At 42.8% G+C, this 25,083-nt stretch overlaps 2 protein-coding genes across 4 annotated transcripts in view; one reads left to right on the top strand and one right to left on the bottom strand.

Annotated features, from left to right (window-relative positions):
- Window positions 1–7,964, top strand: part of CLDN20 (claudin 20) — a 161,690-nt gene extending 153,726 nt beyond the window's left edge. For both annotated transcript variants that reach the window (XM_069607742.1, XM_069607741.1), the window contains one exon: window positions 7,065–7,964. In XM_069607742.1, the coding sequence (XP_069463843.1) occupies window positions 7,164–7,829 (666 nt within the window). In that variant the 5' untranslated portion in view covers window positions 7,065–7,163 and the 3' untranslated portion in view covers window positions 7,830–7,964. The remainder of the gene's footprint in view (window positions 1–7,064) is intronic.
- Window positions 1–25,083, bottom strand: part of TFB1M (transcription factor B1, mitochondrial) — a 725,212-nt gene that overhangs the window by 392,758 nt on the left and 307,371 nt on the right. The window lies entirely within an intron of this gene.

Genomic DNA, 25,083 nt, shown 5'->3' with positions numbered 1-25,083 from the left:
CTATCATTAAGATTGGCCCCCTCCCAAACCTTGAAATCGCGTGAAACACTCACCGCTAAACTTCCCATAAATAACAACCAATCACTTAAAATTCACCTGGTTTACAGACCACCCGGCCCGCTTGGGACCTTCGAGGAGGATCTGCATAGTTTCTTAACTAATAATGTCTAAACTATGTCACAACTATTGTTACTAGGTGACTTTAACCTAGGTTTCAACGACCCAGCGGATACACAGGCACTAACCATAGCCAACACTATCAACTCACTAGGACTATCTCAAAAAGTTAACAAGCCTACCCATTCTCAGCTGACATCACGACCATTTCACCTTTACCCTGGACCGACCACTTACTGGTGTCCTTTAATCTTCTAACTACTAAACCATCCACTACAGCCAAGCCACTAGCACCTCCATGCTTAACTAGAAGCAAGAAAAATATAACAATGGAAAAAATTATACCAGCTATCCTCCCAACCCTAAACGCACTACCAGACAACCTAGACCCTAGTATTCTAGTCCATGAATACAACAAAATCATGCTAGACACTATGGACAAAATTGCCCCACTGAAACTCTGTACTAGCAAACCTAAAGCCCATTTAAATAAATGGTTTACACCTGAACTTAAGGCCCTGCGTCTTAACAAGAGAAAATGTGAATCTGCCTGGAAACTATGCCCAACTAATGAGAACAAAGTCAACCTAACCTCCATCTCACGGCAGTATAAAATGAAATCTGCCTAGCAAAGCGGAATTCTTACAATGACCGTATTGCCAACTCTAACTCAAGCATGAAGGAACTTTTCGCCATATTGAAAGAACTTGAATCACCTATAGCCACACCAGACACCTGCACCAAGGATCAGACCTGGTGCACAGATATCCAACATTCGTTAGCAAACAAAATAAATACCTTAAAAAAGAAGATCCAACTAAAAAAAGAATCCTTAAACCCAATGAACCCCCCTACCTAAGCCACTGCTTAATGCCACACTCAACACCCAAACAAACAAATTCTCATTTACCAAAACTACCACCCTGGAGGCAGAGAAAATCATCCTCTCACTTAAACCATCTAATTGTAAAGGTGATATCTGTCCAGCACAGATAATTAAAGATGCTGCCAGAGACTTATCACCATTTATTTCCAAACAAATAAATGCTTCATTCTCCTCGGGCATTATCCCCGCCAATTTAAAACAATCTTGGGTGCTTCCGCTCCTCAAGAAGCAGCCTTTATATCCACTTATCCCTACTAATTACCGACCTATTACTACAGTACCTTTTCTATTGAAGATTCTGGATAAAGTGGCCTACACCCAGATTCAGAAACATCTTGAACTGCACAAATTACTTGTTGCTAGGCAATCAGGTTTCCGTCCTCTGCACGGGACAGAAACTGCCCTCATTGACTTAAAGACACAAATAGATGAGTTTAGAGATAAGGGCAAGATAGCACTCCTCCTCCTATTAGATCTTTCTGCTGCATTTGATCTTGGGGATCAAAAAGTCTTTTGCAAACATTTGGATTCAGCAGCCAATTTCTCCACTGAAGCTATCAGATGGATTGAATCCTTTCTGAGCAAGAGAACGCAAGTATTTTCCTCCTCAGCAGCGGCAGACCCTATACCCATCACATGCAGAATCCCCTAGGGCTCCTGTGTCTCCCCTCTCTATACAACATTTTCACCAAACCCCTGTTCGATGATTTGGACCATCTGGGTATCACCTACACCAACTATGCAGATGACACTCCCGCTTTCTGGGGATCATAGCAAGGACATGGAGTTGGTGAACAGGGTGTACCTCATCATTCAGGCATGGATGGCATCTCATGGCCTATGCCTGAATGATGATAAAACAGAGCTAATCATCTTGGGTACGCATGCCAATATCAACAAACTTGGCCTGGAATATTCTTTGTTTAATATAGACGGCAATATCAAAGTATCCAGGGATGTAAAAACTCTTGGTTTGTATCTGGACTCCACAATGTCATTTACCAAACAGGTTAATTCACAAGCATCTACCACGGCTTACACCTGTAAATTAATAAGAGCAGGCAAGCCCTTCCTATCTAACGATAGCTGCATGATTCTGGCAAGAGCACTAATACTCTCCAGACTCGATTATTGTAATGCCCTTTACAGTGGGGCTAACAAGACCATTATCCAAAGGTTACAAATCTTACAAAATAATGCACTAAGAGCTGCGCTCGGCATAAATAAAAGAGCATTTTTCTGCCACTAGACGCCAACATAAATGGCTTTCCACTGAAAACAAAATCCAACTAAAAATGATCTCCCTGACACATAAAGCCCTGAATAATGCTGCCCGAGCTACCTGATGGATAAAATAAAAAGAAAGCCATCCACTAGAGAGACTAGAACTGTCAATTCTAACTGCCTGATAGTGCCTAGATTCAAACTATCCACAATTGGCGGCAATAACTTTCCCGTGAAAGCTGCCACATCCTGGAACTCCCTACCACACACCCTGAGAGCGGACCAACCATATTTACACTTCAGAAAGAATTTCATCAAACACATTAACTCCAACAACCTGTAGCCACCTTCACATCAGTCAACACAAGTAACGCACACAACCTTCACATCCACAACTGTGCCTACTATGTACATTACTTTGCACTATATGTATATTACTTCGCACCTATGCACACTATTCCTACCTACCTCATATACTTGCACTCCATCCTGCAAACTTGTATATTTTCTTCAACATTTAAAATTGTATATTACTGTAAATCCTAAATTGCACATTTCTGTAACATGCCAAATTGTATATTTCTGTAAACAGTCTATAACCTGTACATTACTGTAACATTCTAAGCTGTATATTTTATGTAACATTGTAAGCTTTGCATATTCTTATTGCTGCGCCCTACTACCTTCTGGGTCTGGTGCGCATTACAAATCAATAAACAAACAAACAAGTGTAAGTCGTGGTGGAGGCCAGCGATTTCACTTGTTTGTCAAAGGACATGGTCGAATCAAGGTAAAAGCCAAGGGTTATTACCTCCCTCGCTACCCTAAAATGTTTCCATCGATGGTGAATGAAGAATATTCCTGACCTAGTTTATTAAGGTTAGGGTGGGTACCCAGGATTATCAACTCTGTCTTATCATACAGGCATAAACCGTGAGTGGCCATCCATGCCTGGATGATGAGATACACTCTATTCACCAACGCTAAGTCCTTGTCATAATCCCCAGAAAGCGGGAGGAGAATCTAAGTATTATCTGCATAGTTAGTGTAGGTGATACCAAGAAGGTCCAAATCATCGAACAAGGGTTTGGTGAATATATTGTATAAAGTGGGGGTGACACAGGAGCCCTGGGGTACACCGCACGTGATGGGGACAGGGTCCGCCGCTGTCGATGGGGAGAAGACCCTCATAGTTCTATCACTCAGGAATGATTCTATCCATCTGATGGCCTCTGTAGAAAACATTGTAATTGTAATTAGTCATTTATAACGCACTTAATGCCCTGAGGTTTCTAAGCGCAGACCCGGGGATCGAACCTGTGTTGCTCCGCGTTTTGCTTCCAATGCGCGCACGTTACCTATGAGACATCCTCCCGAGACATTCAATTTTCAATTAACTCTCGAAGGGGATTTGGCTTCGATGAGCACGACAGGAGTGCTCATCATCCAAGCCGCAGCGCCACACAGCTCGACCGGGCCATCTCATTAGGGGGTGAGCTTGGTCGTTTCTTAAATCACTACTTGCTCAATAGTGATGTTCCCATTACAAGTGAACAGTGTAACCATTTCATATCTTATCCCCGACTTCACATCGTTTTGTAGCACTTACTGATACAGAGACATCTGCAGGTGATAACATTAAATAGGCCTGTAACTGTTGGGAAAGGTTCTTTGTGATGTGGTAAATTCTTGGAGATGCATGCCATTATTCAAACAGATGCCTCCCCATTGCATACAATGTTTGTATCAGGTTACAGGTGCTATTTCTGTGATATTTCAGTCACTACTGTTTTCCATTCTTGTGAGCCTAGACATGTTAAACGTTTGCAAATGTTCTAATCCAGCTCAACGCCTCCTTCATCTGCAAGAGATGTTCCAGCTACACTTCAACAATCTTTGGTATTAGATTACAGTGAATTTCTGTACAAGTGTTCCTGGACTCTATTTTACATGTGTTTGGCGGGTGGTGGCTCCATCGTTTTTTATGCAGTATGATAGGTAGGATCTTTTCCTGACCTTGTGTGTGTAAAGTGGTCTTAATTCCTTGACTTTTGGGGGCATTATTTCATGGACTGGTTTTCTGCATGCATCTCTAAATGACTGAATCACTATTACCTTCTGGAGGATGGTTTCTCTTTGCCTTCTGGTGTTGACAAGGCATTGCCACTTAAAGGGTGGGCGGCCTCATGTGCAACTATGTAGACAATGGATCTCCACTGCAGTGCCGTCCTGCTCCATTTTAAACATTTAAGCCTTAAAGTTAGAAGCTTATGCAACAATTCCAACGTGTGGAGGATTACAGAGCCAGCCAGATGAATGCTCAGTAGCACTCCCGTAAACTTTTTGGGAGAGAAAGTGATCACATCACTCAGCCAAAAATATCTTTCAAAGTTATAAAATATGGGAGTAAATGACTTCCTTGACAAATAAAATGGAAGTCAATGTGAGGCAAAACATGTAATCTATCTATTTTAACAGTTCAACAACACATCGACTAAAGAGATTCATGTTTGGGCGAATAAAAGCATGCACACAATATATTTGCATATTATGTGCACTGACTGTACAGCAGCATTATGATGCACTATAGTTTGAGGATAAATCAAAATCTTTTTCACAAGATGTAACTCGCTTTCAGTTTAAAAATACTTCATGCTGTGTGGTTGGAATGTATTATGTTAATCTCAGTGCAACCTATGAAAGTCTCAATTCTCAGCGCCACATTTGAAAGTTTATTTGGTTTACAAAATGTTCAAAATGGCTTAACACAGGCTGCTGTGGCTATTAATTTGGTTGATTGTCGCAACTGCGGTTTCATCCTCTTATGTGGGACACTGGCAGATCCCGAATGTTGTTCTGCAAAGACATGTTATTCCCTCAGATTGCAAAGACTGTAATGGGAAGAGGGACACACTGTTAATGTTTACAGTAGAATTGTGTAACCTACATTAAAATCAGTCATAACCTTCGGGAGACATTATCGTCTTCACTGCCCTTCAACTGCAACTGTAATTGGGGTTATTAGACAGGTTGTTTCAGCTGAGCGGTTCTGCATGAATATACTCAGGCCAAGGAGGGTTGCAGATATACTGGACATGAAGTGACCTTCATACTGCAAAGATTGTTATAAGGAAGAGTAGCACTCAGAGTAATTGAGTTTACCATTAAGCATGCAATGCACGACACTATTCCATTGACAGTGTTTTTCTGCTAAGTAAATTAATCAAGTTACTCTTTGCTTGAGTCACAATGTGATCAGGGTCGCCCGGATCAACATTCTTCTTTGTCAGCAACTTTGTAGTCATCAAAATAATGATTGCAGTAATTGACAATGCTGCCCAGCCTGTGCATAGTTTTACCATTGAAAACATGACTATTTCAAATAATTAATGCAAGAATATCAATAACATTTAATTGCTGCATAACAATAATCATGTTCACCACAAAGTTGCACAAGCATCAGCACACAATCATTTTTTGAAGAAAAAAAAACACCCGAATCAACCAACCATATCTGAAATTCAATTGGTGAAGCAACCCAATGTTATGAAGGAGATACACAGTTGCAAAGTTAGTGGGAGAGCCTACTTGAAATGCAGCACACGTCTTCAAGACAACGGCAACCTTGTCCAGACACTGTGTGGGGCCATGCTCCAGACTGCCACTTCTGCGTGGCAATATTTCAGAGGGATTTGTGGCCCCTGACTCAGTGACTCATACAGAACTTAATATGTATCGGCACCACGCCTTCACTAGCACAACTTTATTTCAAGCAGCAGCTTGACAGCACACTCATTTCATAACATGGCGAGCAATAGGGAGCTAGATGGATCAGAAATAAACCAGAAAGCAAACCAAAAAGAAAGGATTTGGAAATTTTGATTAGCATCACCCAAAGGATGAATGGACAAACCCTTTATGGCTAAGGGGACAGGTGCTACTATTGTAAATGAGGTTTGTCTCTTTCTCATGAAAATGAAAAAAAGAAGAAAAAAAGATCTCTTTGGTGATAAGACTCTTGCTTACCTGTCCCATCGATGCATTTATTTTCTTGCACTTGACAATTTCAATGCCATATCTGATAAATATTAAGAAAAACATTTGAAATGTATGTGATCTCAGGTTTGGAGAAATGTATATTATTCACATTTAGATAAAATCCAATACTGCCGATATTCGCAGCAGCAGCAGATCAACGCTTCCATTGACACAACACCCCTGCACAGCGCAGAGGGCTATAGTTATGCTGTGCATGCTTTAGCTACTAAGGTCTTCAGATCCAATGCATGGCGTGCAGATTATTGATTTGTTTCTGAACAAATACGAAACCTCTCCAAGGACTATGACGAGCCTTCTTTCATGTTACCAGCTGCGTTCCCCTACCGCCACCGCACATTCACAGGCAGCCCGGCTTTGAAAAGCCCACGTAATACCATGTAGGCAAGCACCCCGCAAGCTGTCACTCGCTAATGCACTTTGTGATTTCTATCATAATAGCTTGCCAATTAAACACAAGGAGGGGGGTGCGTTGGTGGGTTGGGGACAATGGGGAGGGCACGTGGGGGATTTTTACATATAACCCACTCTATAAATATTACCAAGGTGAAATCATTTCTGAATGCTAAATGGGAAGGAAAAGCTGAATTGCCTATCTGCAGCTCGCTGCTCAGCTGTTTCCCGCGACTTCTCATCGACTGGAGGGATGCGTTTGGACACACTTTCAGATATTGTTGCTCTAATTTTTAATTCCGTCTGTTTACGATTGTTTTCTCATTTCTCAATTCCACCCTCCTCTTCCCAATCCCCCACCCCGCTGTTTCCATCCTACTCCTCACAGACCTCTTGCCTGGAAAGCTATCAGCAGCGGCAGCAGTTGCACACATTTTCATCGGAGAGGAGCAGGCAGGCAGGCTGTCGGTGACCGGAGATCATCCTCATGGCCTCGGCTGGGCTGCAGATATTCGCTTTCCTGGTGGCTTTGCTCGGCTTCTTTGGCGCCATCTCCTCCACCTTGCTGCCCAACTGGAAGGTCAATGCAGACACGGGCGCAAGCATCATCACTGCCATCACGCAGATGCAAGGGCTCTGGATGGACTGCACGTGGTTCAGCACCGGTATGTTCAGCTGCACTGTGAAGTACTCCCTCTTGTCGCTCCCAGTCTACATCCAGGTGGCACGGACCACAATGGTGCTCTCCTGTGTCCTGGCTGCTTCTGGTATCTTCATCTCGGCTGCTGGAATGAAGTGCACTAGGCTGGGAGGGGACCGGCAGACAAAAAGTCAAACTGCTTTTGCTGGGGGGATCTGCTTTGTCCTGGCAGCAATCTTCGGATTAATACCCGCCTCCTGGTACACCAGAGAGATCATTTCAAGTTTCCTAGACCCGCTAGTCCCCGAGAGCAATAAGAATGAGCCAGGTGGAGCAGTGTATATTGGATTCATTTCAGCGGGACTCCTACTCGTTTCAGGTCTGATTTTCTGTACGTCCTGCATAAGAAAGCGTCAAGAAGGCTGGCTGTGCCCCTCCAAGAAACAACCTTTCCCAAACACACAACCACCAGAAAACGGAAGTGTAGGCTACAGCCTGCAAGACTACGTGTAAACACAGAAACCTAAAGCAGATGAGAACCACTTTGCTGTGCTTTTGCTTACTTTTGAGATGGATACATATTAAAAACATACTTTTTATTTTTTTAAAACCCTTCAAGCAAGGAATGCAATAAATATTGTGAAGGTACTTTTTTGTGTTAATTTACTTGTTTTTAAAGAGAAACCTTGAAAATAACGTGAAAGAATATATATATATATATATATATATATATATATATATATATATATATATATATATATATATATATATATATATATCTGCTTATTTTTCAACAAACCTGTTGACACGAAAGCCTAGAGACGAGAGGTGAGAGGAAGATGTGTGCATTTTAGGATCTACCTTTACTATCTTTCTTTCTGGTTTTAAAGCAAACATATGTACGCATATTGAGAGTGTGTGTGTTCGTTTGCTTGGTGGAAGAAAAGGAAAACTGTTAGCTAAGTAGATCTATTAAGGCTACTTGCCAAGCAGAGAGACCATCTTCTGGTAATTAATAAAAACGTACGAATTTAATGGCATCATTCCAGTTGAGGGGATGTTAAGGTTATGCAGTGAAACCTAAAATACATTTAAATGTGTCAATTAAAGTAGCTACACAACCTGAGCTCCCTCAATGCACTGCTCATTATTAATGAGTACACATATGAAACAGGCAATGGCACCCACCGAAGGTATCATTCCCAATGTTAGTATACCCAGTGGATTTAGCAGCCTACTGTAAAAAAACACATACTGTGCAGCTATAAAACAAAGCGTAGGTACTGATGTCCTAACCATTTGGTGTCATACCAACTCTCCCTGGGTAGTGGTTAGCATCTTTGAAGACTTCTAACAGTTTCTGCACAGAGGCTTGACATTTATACACATTTGTACTTGGGTTTTAGAGTGCAAAACCTAGCTAGTAAGCATTGGAGCAAGGTACATGTCGCTGAAGGTACGTGTAGTATGGTAGGGGGTGTACAATATGTGGCACAGGATGTTAAAGCATGAGGGTGGGATGTGAAGTGGGAACACAAGGAACCTAGGTGCCATTGAACCAATACTAATCCTACCATCTTGCCTCCTTCAGAGAACACTAGATTTCTACAGAGCCAGGATACTTATGTACACTTCACAGAAAATCATATTGTCTGTGCACACTCTACACAATGCTCATCCACCCAATTCATCTTCGAACAAACTCTCTGAAAAAATGGCATACGTGATTCGCTGTCATTTCTTCAAACATGCTGTAAGGAAAGGTTGGGACAGCAGCAGACATTATGAATTCTAATATAATACACCTAGAAACCACACAATGAAAAAATATTGCAGATGAACACGTTTTACGAGGAAAAGAAGTTCTGGTCTTTCAAAATTATGACGTGTGCTGGTCAATAATTGTGTAATAAATGCATGGCCAATGCAGGCAGCAGGTGGGTTTCAGGGAGGTCACAGTGCATTGTATGTTAGACATGGACCAGGTAACAAAACCGTAGGCTCTATTTCATTCATGAAAATAATATGGTTATTAATGAAGGCAAAGGTTTTGTGCTTGTGAAATGTTTCTACATGAAAAACAAATGAAAGCATCAAAATGCAATGAAAGTTAATAAGTACTATGCTCTATTCCATTATGAGGATCATTGTCGGTAATCTCCTTTCTTTTGGTATACATGGAGCTTTTATCTTACCTGTGAGTGGTCACAATCACATATTTAATTTGTAATAAGGTGCAACTTTACACTGTACATCCGGCCCGGGATCCATGCTAAAACCTAAAATATTATTCAGAAGAAACTCATTTTCATCTGGATATTAAATTAATTTAGGGACCTGCAAATCATACATCCTAAGGAGTCCATTATTGATTCACTATGATAATGGTTCATTGGGTACTTTAGAATCTGTGAGGAACCCATACATCATTTTTCTTATTAAATCAGATAGTCTCTCTTGCTTCCAGATGTTTTTGATGCCACACACACAAAAAGATAAAACTGGAGTTTTAGACTGTGCATGGCTGGTCCATTCATAATCGTATACCATGACAGTCTGTTGCCACAGTATGGCCCATTCTTATAGTCCTTCACCACCACTAACCAAAAAATGAAAGCACTGTAATTATTAGCTTTAAATGCAGTATTTTGCTCATTTATGTATTACATTTAAAAAAAATGTTTACAAGAAAAGACTTGCACGTTTTTCGCTATTAATAGCTAAGCACTTTCATGAATTAAATAAATATTGTAGTTTTCTGGAATATAGTGCAGGTCTATAGACCCCCCCCCCCCCAAGGGAAATCACAGTGAGCTTATATGTTTGTGGTGACCTCCCTGCCCCTCAACTGCAGTCTGTTTTCTATGCAACGTATACACCGCATTTTGCAGACTAGTTAGTACAAGTAAGGGATATGAAACAACAGAACCCTCTCACTTGCAATGCTGTGTTAATCTGTAATGTTTTGGAGAGGCTATTTGTTTTAAAGCCATTTTCAAATTTCACCCATTTTAAATTTGGAACTCACAGGGATGACTTCATTTAATTTAATTACAGGAAAGTATTGATGGGAATGAGGAACGGCAATGTAAAGACATGAAATAGGTACATTTAGGGAGTCATCATTTGGGACTTCCTTGTTTAGTGCAACGTGAGTTCCACAGAGCCTTTCGTAGGGGACCTATAACTTTTGCAGCTAGTCTCAAATCTGCATTCAACTTGCTATAGAAACTGTATAGATAATTTGGTTCCATGTCTTAAAATCGCGGCAAAAATGGCAGTGAATACAAAATATTGCGGCAAAAATGCAGTGGTTTTTTGCGCCACAATCATGTAAAGGATGCGGGGACAGCCCCGCAACCCCCGGACCCATTATGGCATTTAACTGGAGCTGGGGACACCCCTGCTGCCCTTAAATGGTATAATGGGGTACACCTTTACTGGGTCAAACCACGGCATTTTTGCTGCTAATTATTTTACTGGCGACATTTTTGCCGGGATTATATTAACTGATACCGATAATTCTGCATTTGTACGACATGGTTGTTTTAGATTGATGCAAGGGGCAAAAAAAGGAACAAAGGCTTTTCATTTAAACACAATGAGAACATGGGAATTGGTCAACAGACCAAACGGTGTTTAAGGTTTGGGGTGCATTACTGTTATTCCTAAATCACGGTATAGAAAGTCAAATAATTCAGTGCCTTTGACGACTACCTCCAATCTCTTTGCCAGCTCTGTAAACATCGCTGTGTCTCTCTCAGCTCCCTCGCCACCACGTTGCAGATACAGGTGGAGTTTCCCTTTCACTTTGCGACAGAACCAGCTGGATTTGCTTGTCCCAATTTTCACAGCAGACCTTAAGCCTCATCTCCTCCCTTTCCTAGGGTACTGACTACTACCCCCTGCACCACTGCTCTGGTCCAGGTTCTCCTTGATGTAACACCATGTCCTTGTTCCTGCTCCCAATGTAGATTTAATCACTTCTAATCATATTCTGACACCTACACCTGCCTTGTGCTATGGGCGCGCTCTCGTTACGTTATGCTTTTGCTAGCTACCACGTCTCATAGCCTTTGGTGCTTTCTCCTGTTTCCCGACCCCTCCAAATGCTCTCCATTTAACATATCCAGGTGCCCTCCCACCTGTCACCTTCTGATGTTTCCTTCCTTCTATCACCTCCTGATGCTTACCTCTTACATCATGATGTTTTCCTACCCCTCTTGTCTCAAGCATTCTCTCTTCCTCCCTGTTTTTCTCCAAACTATTTCCACAGCCTCCTTCCTGAATCGCTAACTCATTCCAAACTCCTACCATCCCGAACCTTCCCATACAAGGATATCACTTTAATGTTAGAGCTGGCCCTTACCTTGTTCTGGCCTGCATGCGTAAATCATTATTAGTTCTGGTGTGTGATAGGTTGCTGTGAACGTGCTCCCCCGTGTTGTAGCGTATATCCTAGCCTATAAACAGACCAGCACTTGGACCGCAACTTTAAAAAGCCGGTTCTCCATCTTGAGTCTGTGTGAGAGTGCGCATTTGCGAGCGTACCTCTGAACTGCAGCAGAATCCGCAGAACTTTAAAGTTCAGACAGTTTCTGGTGAGGGTGAGTCCTGCATCTTGAGGAGCAGGTGCTAGGAACAAAGAGGTGCACTGCTCCGTGCATGAGCGTGCACTTCTGCCCACATATGACTGTCTCTTGCCTAATGGCTGGGGCTATGTGGGGGTGACAAGGGGATCATATCCATACGACTCCTGAAACCATCATCCACACATGACTCCGGGGAGGCCCTGAGCGCCCTTTGACAATCCTTCAGATGTCTACAGAGTAAGGCTGGGGACTTTGTCACAACACCCAGAGGAATGCTTACTCAAGAATGCCTACTCAGAAATTCTGTCTCAATGCTTGAAAGCGCCTTTTGCAAAACGAGCATTTTCATAGAGCATTTCAAACGTGTGGTTGTTTAGTGGGAATGTCGTGTATATTTTGATAGCTGAGGGATTTGGGATCAAGCAACTACCTTTCTGTGCTTTTGCAAACATCCTGCATTTGATCTTGAACACCAACGTAATGTTCACGAACATGCATAAGCGGGACAAAGGCCATTCACAGGCTTGGTAGTGCATCCCCTCCCCCAACCACTGAGGTAAACGCTGATGAATAAAGAGTGGTTTAGGGCAACACTTTCATCACCAGCACCCAAACTGACAAATAGTGCGGGACCTAATGTCCCAGGACATAGAAACTTAATTATTAGATCACCAGTGCCTATATTTTGAGCCGAGACAGGAGTGCCAGTGGTTAACAATCACAGGATGCAACCCGATCTCCCCTACATAATTTAGAAATATTCTGCTGCATATATTCAAGGTAGTAGCAGGGATCTTAATTAATCAATAGAACGCGAGGAGGGGGGCATTACACCAGACCATTAATGCCCCCCCCACCCCCTGTGAGGGTTCTACTGCTATCGGTACCCCGGGACTTCGTTGAGATTGAGAAACAGCTTTGAAACCGCAAAAAAAAAAAAAAATGCCCGCCAGGATTGGGGAGAAGGAACTACGTGGAGTAAACAAAAAAGATTGCTGCCAAGGAAGGGGGAGAAGGGATTACACGTAGTCCCTTTTCCCTTTCCATGACGACCAGGACGCAGACACACTGGCACGACAAAGGCTTTATCGGACTGTTAACGACCCGGGGAGGGCCAATGAACTTGCTTGTTACAAGCTCATTCACCCTCGATGGGTACTAATGTTGTAATGAACCTCCCATTAAAATAAATTCAAAATCCAAGAATAAGAGAATGACATTTCAAAAGGGTTTAAGCATTAGAAATTATTTTTGAAAAATAATTATTAACTCCCAATTCTGGGATTTGATTGGCTAAAACCAAACCCATATACTTGAATCCGTGCTCTGTTTAATTAACTCAATTAACATCCTTACTGAGCAATACAAGATATGGACTATTTCAATGTGTTGCTCTTTCATTATTCCATATTGTAAAATTTCTGATCACTTTTCCTAATTTTAGGCATAAAGATGCTTGGTGGAAGTGATGGGTACCTAACCAGAGGTTGAACACATGGAATTTGCAAGGGCGGGGGCTTTTCACAAAAGGAAGGGAAACAGTGGGCACCTTAAAGGAGACTGGCAACAATGGGAATGTGGCGGGCCTAAACATGTCTGAGGATGCTTGTGTTTACACGCAGAAGGGATGTGACCAAGCAGTTTGAGCTTGATGGCCCGTTTTGAGGTGGGACCAAACGTGATTTGCATATTTTCTTTCCCATTTTGATGGTCTGGAGGGTTGCCCAGAGCTATCCCAGAGTTTAAGATTATTTCTAAACCTTCCAGACATCACCACTTTTGTTTTGCTATGGACATTAGGATCCAAGCACTGGGGTACTGATGCAGAAATGGAGGACAATGAGCCTGCATGAAGATTAACAGCAGGTTGAACAGGGAGGACCTAATTAGGTGGGGGAGAAGAACTGGGGACCCTATTGTGGATAATGTTCATGCTGGTGTCCTGATAGGGAGGTGCAGTGACCATGAAGACAACATTCTGTGTGAGGAGGACCAAATGGGGTGGGTGCTGGACCACTGATGGCAAAGGATGGGCACTGCTGTCCTGGAGGGGAAGGGATCATTGGGGACAACCGAGTGTGTGGGCGCTGTTAAACTGATGGGGTCATTGGGGAAGAGATCAACATTGGTGTGACATAGGAGCCCGAATGGAGAGTCCTCGGACATGAGCATGCTGGGTGTTTAGATTGGAGTTGGGGGCGGGTGTAATCTATTTGTTATGGCAATGTAGTGTGACGAATCGCAGGTATTCGCCCCTTCTCTCCTATGGGGAGACTCCTGTTATGGGGCTAGGGAGGTGAGCCCACTGCGCAAGACCCTCCCTTAGGGGCTGAGGCAAGTGGAACCTACCTTACGGGCCAAGGACTCCCGTTCCTGTGAGGAGCTCCCTGAAGGAACTTTCATATCCACGTATATGGGACTGTCTTCTATGGAGGATTCATGCTTGGCTGAAGGCAATGCAGGAAGAAATCAGTCTGAAGAAAATAAGGAAAACATCCCTTGAACTCAAGATGTGTATTTAACTTTGACGAGTCAAAGCAGGATGAGGAGATCTTGATACGCAGGGAAAGCCCCCTGACCTCCTTACGCCTTGTGGATGCGAAGTTTCAAAAGGAGACATGCAGATTGAGAGATGCCGGAATCCTGGTGTCCAGGACCACAAAGAAAGACGAGAAGCTACTTGCTAGTGGCGCAACCATGCATACAAAGTGGTGGGCAGGATGACAAAAGAACAGTGCCAAGACTACTGCAAAGGGACAATCTGAATGCCTTCTGAGTACCAGGGTATGCAGATGGTAGATGTCTGACGCCGAGCCGAGAACGGGAGACCGAAAGGAGGAGGAAGAGACCAAGAAGCAGTACCCGAGCAAAAGACGAGCCCTGCAACACATCCTCACATCACGAGAGTTACTGGGAAATAGGTAACGGCAGGAGGTAGCCGGAGAATCCTTACTTACGTAAAACAACTCGTCCCAGTCTTAAAGACAAAACCATAACGAGAAAGCTGGATGGTTGGAACTGTGAAAATCAAAGGGAACACATGATAATTTGGTAAAGAAAGACCGGGACTATTTGAAAAGGGAAACGTGTCCTAGTACAGAGATCATGATATTGTGGAGGTACTCATAAGAAGTGAAGAGAACAACATGCGACAAGACATATATTTAAACATCCTAGGTGGAGAAATAAGAGACTGGGAATGAAAACCCTGGGAAGAAGGGCAAGAACCCTACATGTGCAAAGTTGAAGCATGTGAGAAGGAAAAGCCTAAAACATAACGAGAAAAAAAAGATAAGGCTAACCATTGAGGTGGATAGAAGAACGCTAAGTCCCAGAGAGAGTACAATTGACAAAGAAAGCCTAAAAGGGTGTACAAGTAAATTCATGAAGTTGTGAGGAAGTCTGGAGACGGTGCTGTTCATTTGGAACTATTGCTGACCAGTCAACTATTTGGAACTACTACCGCGCCTCAGCGCTGTTTCTGAAGTGGATTGCGCCCATTTTTTCCACCAAGAATTGTCGCCCAACGATACGCTGCCTGCCTCCTTCACTTCCTATAACTAACAGGAACATGCGCATTGCGCATTCGTGAAGTCGTGAGCAGCGTGAGGCGTATTTACATAATTGTTGTGTGTAAAGCACTTATAGTGGCATGGTTCTATAAACTTTGACTCAGTTCTGAGCCCACACTGAAGTGTTTAAAGTTCTCATTTCAACTGTCACTATTGTATTTATATATTGAATTACATTGAATATGTCTGCACAGACTGTTGTCACATGTGCTTCCTCAATCCCGAAAGGGCTTTCACCTAAAGTCATGGCGGCAAAAGCGTCAGCCAAAGAAAAGAAGCAGACTCTTCACTTGATTGAAACCATCTAATGTAGATATTCGTGAATTTTGCATGATACGGAATGCTATTAACTACACCAGATCAGAAGATGACTGTTTTAGCACTCCTACTGCACTCCTACTGCCATAGAGCCTCCTGAGTTTTGTTCCACACAAACTAATGAAAACACTCTGATTCCAACAATGTTGGAAACTATTACTGATTCTGCACTTGTAATAGCAAGTGACAATGTAATTACACCGGTAACGGGTGACATTACAATGATGCAACCTTAAATAACTCTGAGGTCTATTTGGTTGCAGACACTGCTATAGATGTGTTTCTGATGAATGAACCTCATATTGTAGACATTCCTGATCACCTTGTGACACATTCTTGCACGCAGAGTGTTCCTCTGCCATTAGTTCATGATAAAACACTAGTTACAAACAAATCTGCGACTGTGATATCCTTGTGCAGTAGTCATCATAGTGAGTGTTCGAATTCCTTATCACGAACACCGGATATGTTTGAGATGTCCAAATGCGATTCTCTGGTGTCGTCCTTTATACTACCGACACTTCGTGGAAATAGGGAGCACACCGGGGTACCCCAACTGGACAATGCACCAAGTAAAGAATAATCACGACAACCTTCCTTAGTGGAGATCACACTTATGGCTTTGCATTCTACAATTCAATCATTGCTCAAATTATTTAATGTGATGGATGACAAAATCAGTAAGCAAGCAGTTCAAATTGAGCAGCTTGTAAACTGGATGGAAAATATATAAATGAATGGCATGGATGTAAATAAAAAGGCGACCTACCCAGCTAAAATTACAGTAGTGGCCGATTAAAAATCGAAGCCTACTTCTCACTCTGAAATTATGGCAAGGACTAAGCCTATGGACCCCCTTCCCTCCATCCCATACATTATATCTGAAGAACAAGAATACAATAATGCTTGAGTGAAATTACCTATAGAGATTAGTCATCCAACCAATAATCATATTAGTGGAACAGATCAGGTGAATGCGCCTAAAACACCTCTTGTACCTCACTCAATCTTTGTCAAACCGGCTAAAAATGGTAAAATTGACAGTCGGTGCGATCAGATGCAGTTAATAGCGAAGAATAAAAAAAACTAAGAATGAAAAAACGCCATACATTAGGACTACTTCACAAATGAGACAATTTGTTAGAAGAATACATATTGCCAAAATGTAGAGTAGGAATGCCAGCACGGCGATTATAGCCAAATATAAGTCCAGGATTAGTTTTACTAAGGCTAGAACACAGAATTATGATTAACTATTGACTCCACATCCTCCATTGGACGAACTAGTTACATTGATTGAAGATGAACAGTCACAAAAGAACTCCACTCTGTGCACTCAAATTCCCCCCAGAAAACCAAGTGTGAATGTGGAGTCCTTGGATAGTGAGAAACCAATTTCTACAATAACAGATAATTGGTTACCTCAATTGAAGGTGGAACTTTGCAAATAAATTGAAGAATATTTGCAAGCTAAAACACATAACTCAACCGTTGAGTCTACAATGGGGAAGCCTCCAACTGACATGAATAAGCTAGTCATTGTGAATGATCGCTCACAAGCTAACACTCAGATTGTGAATACCAATGAATGTATGAATCCTATCAGTCAGGATTTGTCTATTAGAACTACTTGTGATAGGGAGGCAAAATATGACAATCCTATCAAATCGAATCGCCGGCATCAGTGCCATCGATTGATAATTAAATGTCTGCCTGCCCCTTTTGCCTCCTATGATTTATGTCGGGCTAGTGTATTAACTATATTTTCTGACATACAAAAACTAGAAGATATATCTACAAATGACATTGAACAGGAGTAATTTCTAGCCGACCATGACCTATCTGTGGTGAGGCTTTCGATAACCTCAGGTGTGGTAAGGAATACCATTTGGTTAGCGAAAATGGATTTGTTTTCAATGGGATTCCTCATAGCACTGGACCCGATGATATTTAATCCTGATGAGCATAATAAAAATGTACCCAGTACAAACGATTGGGATAGAAGAGGTAGAACCGATAACATCTTTCGATCAGACAATCAAAGTCAATAGAGTGGTCCTGTTGGGTTAGGCAATCGATGGAGTAAATATCCAAATTGAGAACCACTTGTGATTGATCAAAATAGAATGATAAATGTGGCATGCTGGAACACTCAAGGTCACGTCCACTTGATCAGTGAAAGTGCCGAATTAATTGATTCCTATGATATTGTGAAGTTTCAGGAAACCTGGCTGGTGGATGTACCAATTTGGAATAATCATGAAATTGATTTAATACCAGCCGGGAAAACAAAGGTCGAACGACTTCAGGCCTAATGATAGCTTTAAAAAATAACATAGGCTTGAAATTACAAGCCTGGGCCTCACCTAACGATCATAGACGGCTAGTAAAGATTGTTGGTTATGAGAAAGTCATGGCTATAATAATTTATAGAAATCCCATACCCCTGAATGATAAATTCTATAGCGATTTGGAAGATATAATGATGACTATATATACGTCCTCTGATATCACAGATGTTATAGTAGTTGGTGACATTAACTTGCGATGCCTTAATGACAACCGGCAAATAAAATCGGTCGCACTGAACAAGTGGACAATGCGTATGGAAGCACATCAAATGTATGTTGAATGAATCTATTGAAGGTAATGTGCCGGCTGCCCATACATGGACTCGAGGTTACAGCAAGTCCACGATAGATTATGTGTATGTTAAGTCAAGATCCTTTATTGAGATTGAGGAATTTAAGGTACTACAACAATTTAATAGCGATCACAATTAACTTTCACTTCGATGGCTATTACAGGGTACAAATAATCAGAACAGATGCAAACAGTATCAGGGTACCCTTCAAGTCAAATATTCAAAGATTAGGTTTAAATGGGATATACAAACATTTTATCACCTGAATGAGAACCTACCTGAGATGTGGAACCTGAATATTGATCAGCCAGCAAGGTTGAGTGGTAATTATGTGGATGCCCTCCAAATGTTTAAGGTTCAAACAAAAACACCAATGGAAAGCCATTCTAAGAAAACACACACCTATGATGTAGCCACTCGTAACCGCAAAAGAGAACTGAGATGGCAGAGATTGTTGGTATTACAACAACCTCGACCATTAAGAGCGAGTCTATTACAAACACTGAAATGTCAATATAATAACTGGCGCCGGTCGAGAAAGGCACACCTGTATCAGCTAGATGGAGAGGACATGCTGAGAGCAACGTATGGATGCCTCAGCGGAGCGCCCCCCCATCCATTTCAACCTTTGCCCCCCTTACAGTATTGGTTGAGGAAGATGATGTGGAGGAAGTCAGCCTACTACTTGCTAAAAAAGGAACAATCTTTCCGAGAGCATTGCGATAGTTGGATTTGGTGTGGCGGCGCATGGAGGTGGTCCCGTAGGAGTAATGTCCAGGTAGACGGCGACTTGCAATCAGTGCATTTCACTTTTGTAGCTTTAGCCTTTGGTACATTCCCAGCAGTGGTAAAGAACTGCCACCTCCATGATTCTCTCTGGGTGCTAGAGGCAGGCACCTCCTTTACCTCATCTTCTTGGTCCTCTTCATTGTCTTTGGAAATACTGTGCTTTTTTGTTGTGTGGGTCCTCCAGCTGGTGGTGGCTCTTGTTGAGGGAGAATGGGAGGATGGCAATAGCTGATGCCATTTTTAAGATAAATAGCAGTTTTGCTAATATTCTTCAAGTATGTGCTTTGTACTAGATTGTTAATGAATAAATAGTAAGAATAGGTGTAGGACCTGTGCAAGGGTACATTTTGATCTTGAAAGTTCCTAGATCAGTAGAAAATGCATTTCAGAACTGTCCTCGAAGCAAGCGCATGGTCACGTGGCATTGTCTAGAAGGACCGCAATGACGCCAGACATTCGTGGACGTCGACAGAAGCCAAAATAATGGAAAAAGTATAGAAGTGTTAAAAATGATGCTAGAAGGTGGTAAATGGCAGAGCTTTAAAGTGAAACGTAAATTGGACAAAAACTTTGCAATATTGGGGCAAGTATGATATTAGTAAATTGTAGGAAAATAGCAGGCACTGGTAAAAACCCATGGAATTCTCTGAAAAAAACTTTTTTAAAAGGGACGTTATGGTTACAAGTAAAACCAAACGAAAACTCAGAAATTCGGCAATTATGGTAAGCTAAGCAACCATAACTTGCACCACCACCGTGCACTGCTAAGACTAACACCCATGACATCAAAGATGGCATCACAAATGTCATTGATGATATCACTGATGAAATCACATGTGGAATTCATTTTGATGAAAAGTCCCTACAAGGGGTTGTGTTCATAATGTTGGTTTTATGATGTCAGGGGTGATTCTGTAATGTTAAACATGTAATAACTAGCAAACAATTCAAGACTTACTACACACTTGTGATGGTACAAACAATGCATATGAAGACCCACAATTCAAACAAATCAGAGGCACATCCAGGGAAACTAAAGTAAGGAAGAAAGAACAGCATCATCAGAAAATGTTAATAGCATCAAAGTTTATCTTCATGTATACAAATGAATTGTGTGTTTGAGGCCTGCCTATTGCCCCATGTACGTGCTCGATGAGCGGAGACCAAACCCTAAGGAAAGTACTCAAAGAACATATGACAAGGTTAACGTCAAGATATACAGCACCTTTTGAATTTTAATATTCTGACTGTCAGTGAATAAAACCACGTGGCCTAGTTATTTCATTGAACAAAAACAAGTGGGCCAGACATGTGATGTCATCTTTGATGTCCTGTGTGTTAGTCTTAGCAGTGCACAGTGGTGACGTGAGTTATGGTTGCTTAGCTTACCATAACTGCCGAATTCTGAGGTTTTTTGTTTTTACTTGTAACCATAACGTCTCTTTAACGTTTTTTTCATTGAATTTCATGGGTTTTTTATTAGTGCAACTTAACCATAATGTCCCTTTAACAAAATGTTTTCATTGAATATAAGTATATATGGGATACATTACTAATCGTAATCGTATTTCTGATGCTTGTATCTGCTTAGATTCACATGCTGTCCATAGGCGGACATCTAGTGGAAGCTGCGGAATATTACAATTGTTTTTTTCTAAACTCAAAGAGGGACGTCGACAGAGCATGCCAGCAATACTATCCCTAGTGTGACGTCCACTGTACCCATGATCCCTCACGCGTCGAGTCCCTCAGATTGTTATTTTTCTGACATGAGGTAGCACGTGTACAGTTGTATCCAAGCAGACACGTATCCGACAAGCTCATAAGCATCCATGCGCCTTCTCTCCAAGGGGAGGAAGGGTGTGTTGCATGTGAATCTAAGCAGATACAAGCATCAGAAAAACGATTACAGTGAGTAATGTATCCCTTCTGAGGCTTGTGGAATCTCCTTAGATCACATGCTTTGCATAGATTAGCGAGCAATGGAAGGAGGTGGGTTGTGAGAAGGTTCATGAGCAATAAAATGTCTTAGAACCGCTTGACCCACTTGTGTATCTGTCTTGGAATGGGTGTCAATGCAGTAGTGCTGAGTGAAAGTATGAACAGAGCTCCATGTAGCTGCCTTGCAAATATTGTCTAGGGGAACATTTGCAATGAATGCCAGAGTGGCCCCAGTACCTCTCGTGGCCCTGGGCGTAAAAGGCAGTGTTGTATCTGATAGGGAATAGCACAGTTGGATACATTTGATTATCCACTTAGAGATAGCGTTCTTAGAGATGCAATCACCTTCTCTGCCTGGTGCTATGGAGACAAACAATTGATCTGTTTTTCTTACCGGTCTGGTCTTGTCTATGTACTAGAGGACGCCCTTCTCACATCCAGTGTGTGGAGTTTTACCTCAGTAGAGCTATTGGGCTCTTGGAAGAAAGCCGGTAGCTCAAATGACTGGTTTACATGAAATATGGAGATGAATTTAGGTGAGAACCTAGGGTGAGTACGTAAAACCAGCCTGTCCTTGTGTACAACAAAGAAAGGATCCTGCACTGACAAAGCTTGGATTTCGCTAACCCTTCTTATGGAAGTGATCGCCACTTAGAAGGCAGTCTTATAAGTCAGGTGTTTGAGACTAGACTTGTGCATAGGCTCGAAAGGGGGACTCATGAGCTTAGCGAGTACCACATTGAGGTCCCAACCTGGTGGTGGGTTAGAGATTGGAGGGTGGAGTCTCTTTATCCCTTCCATAAATGCTTTGATGACCGGTACTTTCCACCATGACACCTTCTTATGGGAAGTGGTGTAGGCTGACAAAGCTGGCAGGCGGACTTTTAGGGAGTTAAACACTAACCCTGCATCTAGCAAGTGGAGCATGTAAGTTAGAATGTTGGATGGAGTACATTCTATGGGGTTGATCTGCTTAGTCTGGCACCAAATTACGAATCTTCTCCATTTGTCAAAGTAACAGTGCCTAGTGTTTGGTTTTCTTGATTCTTTCAAGATATCCATGCATCTTTGAGGTAGATTGAGACGGCCGAACTCTATGACTTCAGGAGCCATGGTGCCAAGTTAATGGAGTGCGGCTGTGGGTGCACTGTTAGTCCTTCGTGCTGAGTGAGTAGGTTATACTGGCACAGGAGCTTGATTGGATCACACATTGCCAGTCTGTGCTGATGTGGATACTGTAAAGGCTCACTCCCCAATTTACACATGCATATTTTTAAAATATAATACACCCCAGTGGGGAATGAGACTAGGAGGACAGGTTGCAAGATTTTGACAAGTTTATATAAAGTTGGCATCCAGAGAACTCCCGCTGCCTCGAGAGCGCTCTGGCAAACATTACAATTACAGAGAGTTATAAAGAAAAACAGCGTCACAGATGACGCAACTAACATAGGGTGTTACAACAGTGCGGGATTGGCTGGACAGCATAGATACATATGTCAGTGTAGGCGCTGCAATTTCTGGATTGGTTCCCCAGATGGCGGGACGGTGTGCGTCACGAAGTCCAGCTGCATGTGTCGGGCGGGGGGGGGATTGTGTTAGGTCATAGCGAGATAGAGTTGACACTAACTAAGCTGGCATGAGAAATTACCATTCAATATATAATAAACAAAAATCATTAGTACACCTTTGAATAAATCTAGAGAACCTACAAATTGCATGCATGCGATTACACCATCTTTAATTGGGACTTTTATGGGGTACAAGGTGTAGAGGGCTTATCCTCTATGATAACCTGGGCGACTGGGTGGTTCTTAGCACATCAAGGCAAGTGGGGAGTTATGACATGTGTTGGTTTTAGGGCACAATCTGAGACAGAGGTCTGGGTTTATTGGGGGCACTGTGGGGTGGGCTGCACAGCAGGGTCACACTTCTGGTACATCGAGAGAATACCTTAGGAGGGCACAGGGTTACATTGGCAGTAATTTCCCACAGCAGGGGCAGGTTTGTGGAGATGAATGAGCTACAAGGCATGGTTCGAGCCGGTTCACACAGAGGACAGTGATCACAGAGGAAGAGTGAGATGATACATTATGTTATTTGTTTCAATTATCCCCGGCGCATACGTGAGAAAGGGAGCTGTGAAGCTTTCAGACAGGGAGGAAAAGGTGGGGGCCATGAGCGTGCTGTGCACGGCGCTGCAGAGGGGAGAGAAGCCTTTTCATACTATCGAAATGAGGCCTAGTCCAAAGATGGAGTCGAGGGCACACAAAATGGACGCCAAGTGTGTCCCGCAATAGCCCCACTTATGCTAATGTTAGCATACGGGCAATGGTGGCGTCCCCCGCTATTGCACGAGCAAGTGGTCCATAATGTGCAGAATGTGCGAGGGGGGGCCAACTGACCCCTCACTCCCACACAATACCACGTTGTCTTGCCCACATAGGAGCAACTAGGATGAGCGTCATTGGTTCCTTGTATAACTTGTTCACCACTTTCCTCATGAGAGGAGTTGGGGGGGCACAGGGGGGGGAGTGTAAGCAATTTCCCCTGACCAGCTCATCCATAGGGCGTTCCCATTGGAGCCCGGCTGGGGGAACCTGGACGCAAAGTCTGGGCATTGACGGTTTTCGCTTGTGGCGAATAAGTCTTCAGTTGGGAAACACCAATGAGAGAAGGTGTTGTTTTCTACGACTCCTTCGTGTAGACCCCACTCGTGTTCCTCTGGTAGGGGATCTCTGCTCAACGAGTCTGCTAGAGTGTTGAGTTCCCCTGGAACATGTTGTGATGACAGGAACATTTTCAGTTTGAGTGCCCACCTCCAGATTTTTGGACAGATTTGGAGAACGTGTACCGCCCCCCCCCCCCTGTTTGTTGATATAAAACATCACTGTAGTGCTGACTGTTAGGATCTGCACAGATAGGTTTGTTAAAATGGGGTTCGAATGCCTGAAGGGCTTTGAATACTGCCAGAAGTTTCAGCAGATTTATGTGGTTCTGAGCTGCAGTGTGCGACCACAGACCCTGAGCTGTATGGTGAAGGTAGTGAGCCCCCCACCCTGCCAGTGAGGCGTCAGTTATGACAACTGCTTGCACCTCTGGGTCGTAGAAAGGTTTCCCTTTTGTTAAGTTTTCTCTCGTCCACCAGCGAAGATTTTGTACAAGTGTTGGCGAAACGACCACTAGATCGTCCCACTGACCACTTGCCTGCGACCACTGTTTCGCCAATCACTCCTGCATGGGACACATGCGCAGGCACGCATGAGGAACCAGGTAAATGCAAGATTCCATCATGCCTATTAAACGCATCGCTTTGCGCACCCTTATCTGGCGGTCGGCCTGGTAATGTGGTATTTGCAGTAATACATTTTTTACTCTTTCCTCTGACGGAAAGATCAATCCTTCCTCTGTGTTTAAGAGACCTCCTAGGAACTGTTTTGAAGTGCTTGGCACTAGGCTTGACTTTTTATCGTTGATGGAGAAGCCCAATTGAAAGAGGAGGTTGATTGTTCTCTGAATGTTTTGTCTGCAAATCAGAGCCGATTCCCCGGTTATGAGCCAGTCGTCCAGGTAAGGGTACACTGGGATTGCCTCCCTGTGCAGGTGCGCTGCCACCACCGCCAGCACATTTGTGAATACCCTTGGAGCCGAGGCTATCCCAAAGGGCAGCACTTTGAATTGGTAGTGCTTGTTCGCTATCTTGAAACGCAAGAATCTTCTGTGCGCTGGGAACATTGAAATATGAAAATAGGCATCTTTCATATCCAGTGTTGCCATGTAATCCCCCTTTTTTAGTAGAGGGATTACCTCTTGTAGCGTAGTCATGCTGAACGTTTGTGGATTGACATACTTGTTTGCAGGGCGCAAATTTAATACTGGGTGCATTGTTAGATCTTTCTTTGGCACAAGGA

Source organism: Ambystoma mexicanum, chromosome 4q (assembly GCF_040938575.1).
Source record: "Ambystoma mexicanum isolate Mex_15411 chromosome 4q, UKY_AmexF1_1, whole genome shotgun sequence".
Classification (NCBI taxonomy): domain Eukaryota; kingdom Metazoa; phylum Chordata; class Amphibia; order Caudata; family Ambystomatidae; genus Ambystoma; species Ambystoma mexicanum.
The sequence above is the reverse complement of the archived record's forward strand: the minus strand, read 5'-3'. Positions and strand labels throughout refer to the sequence as shown.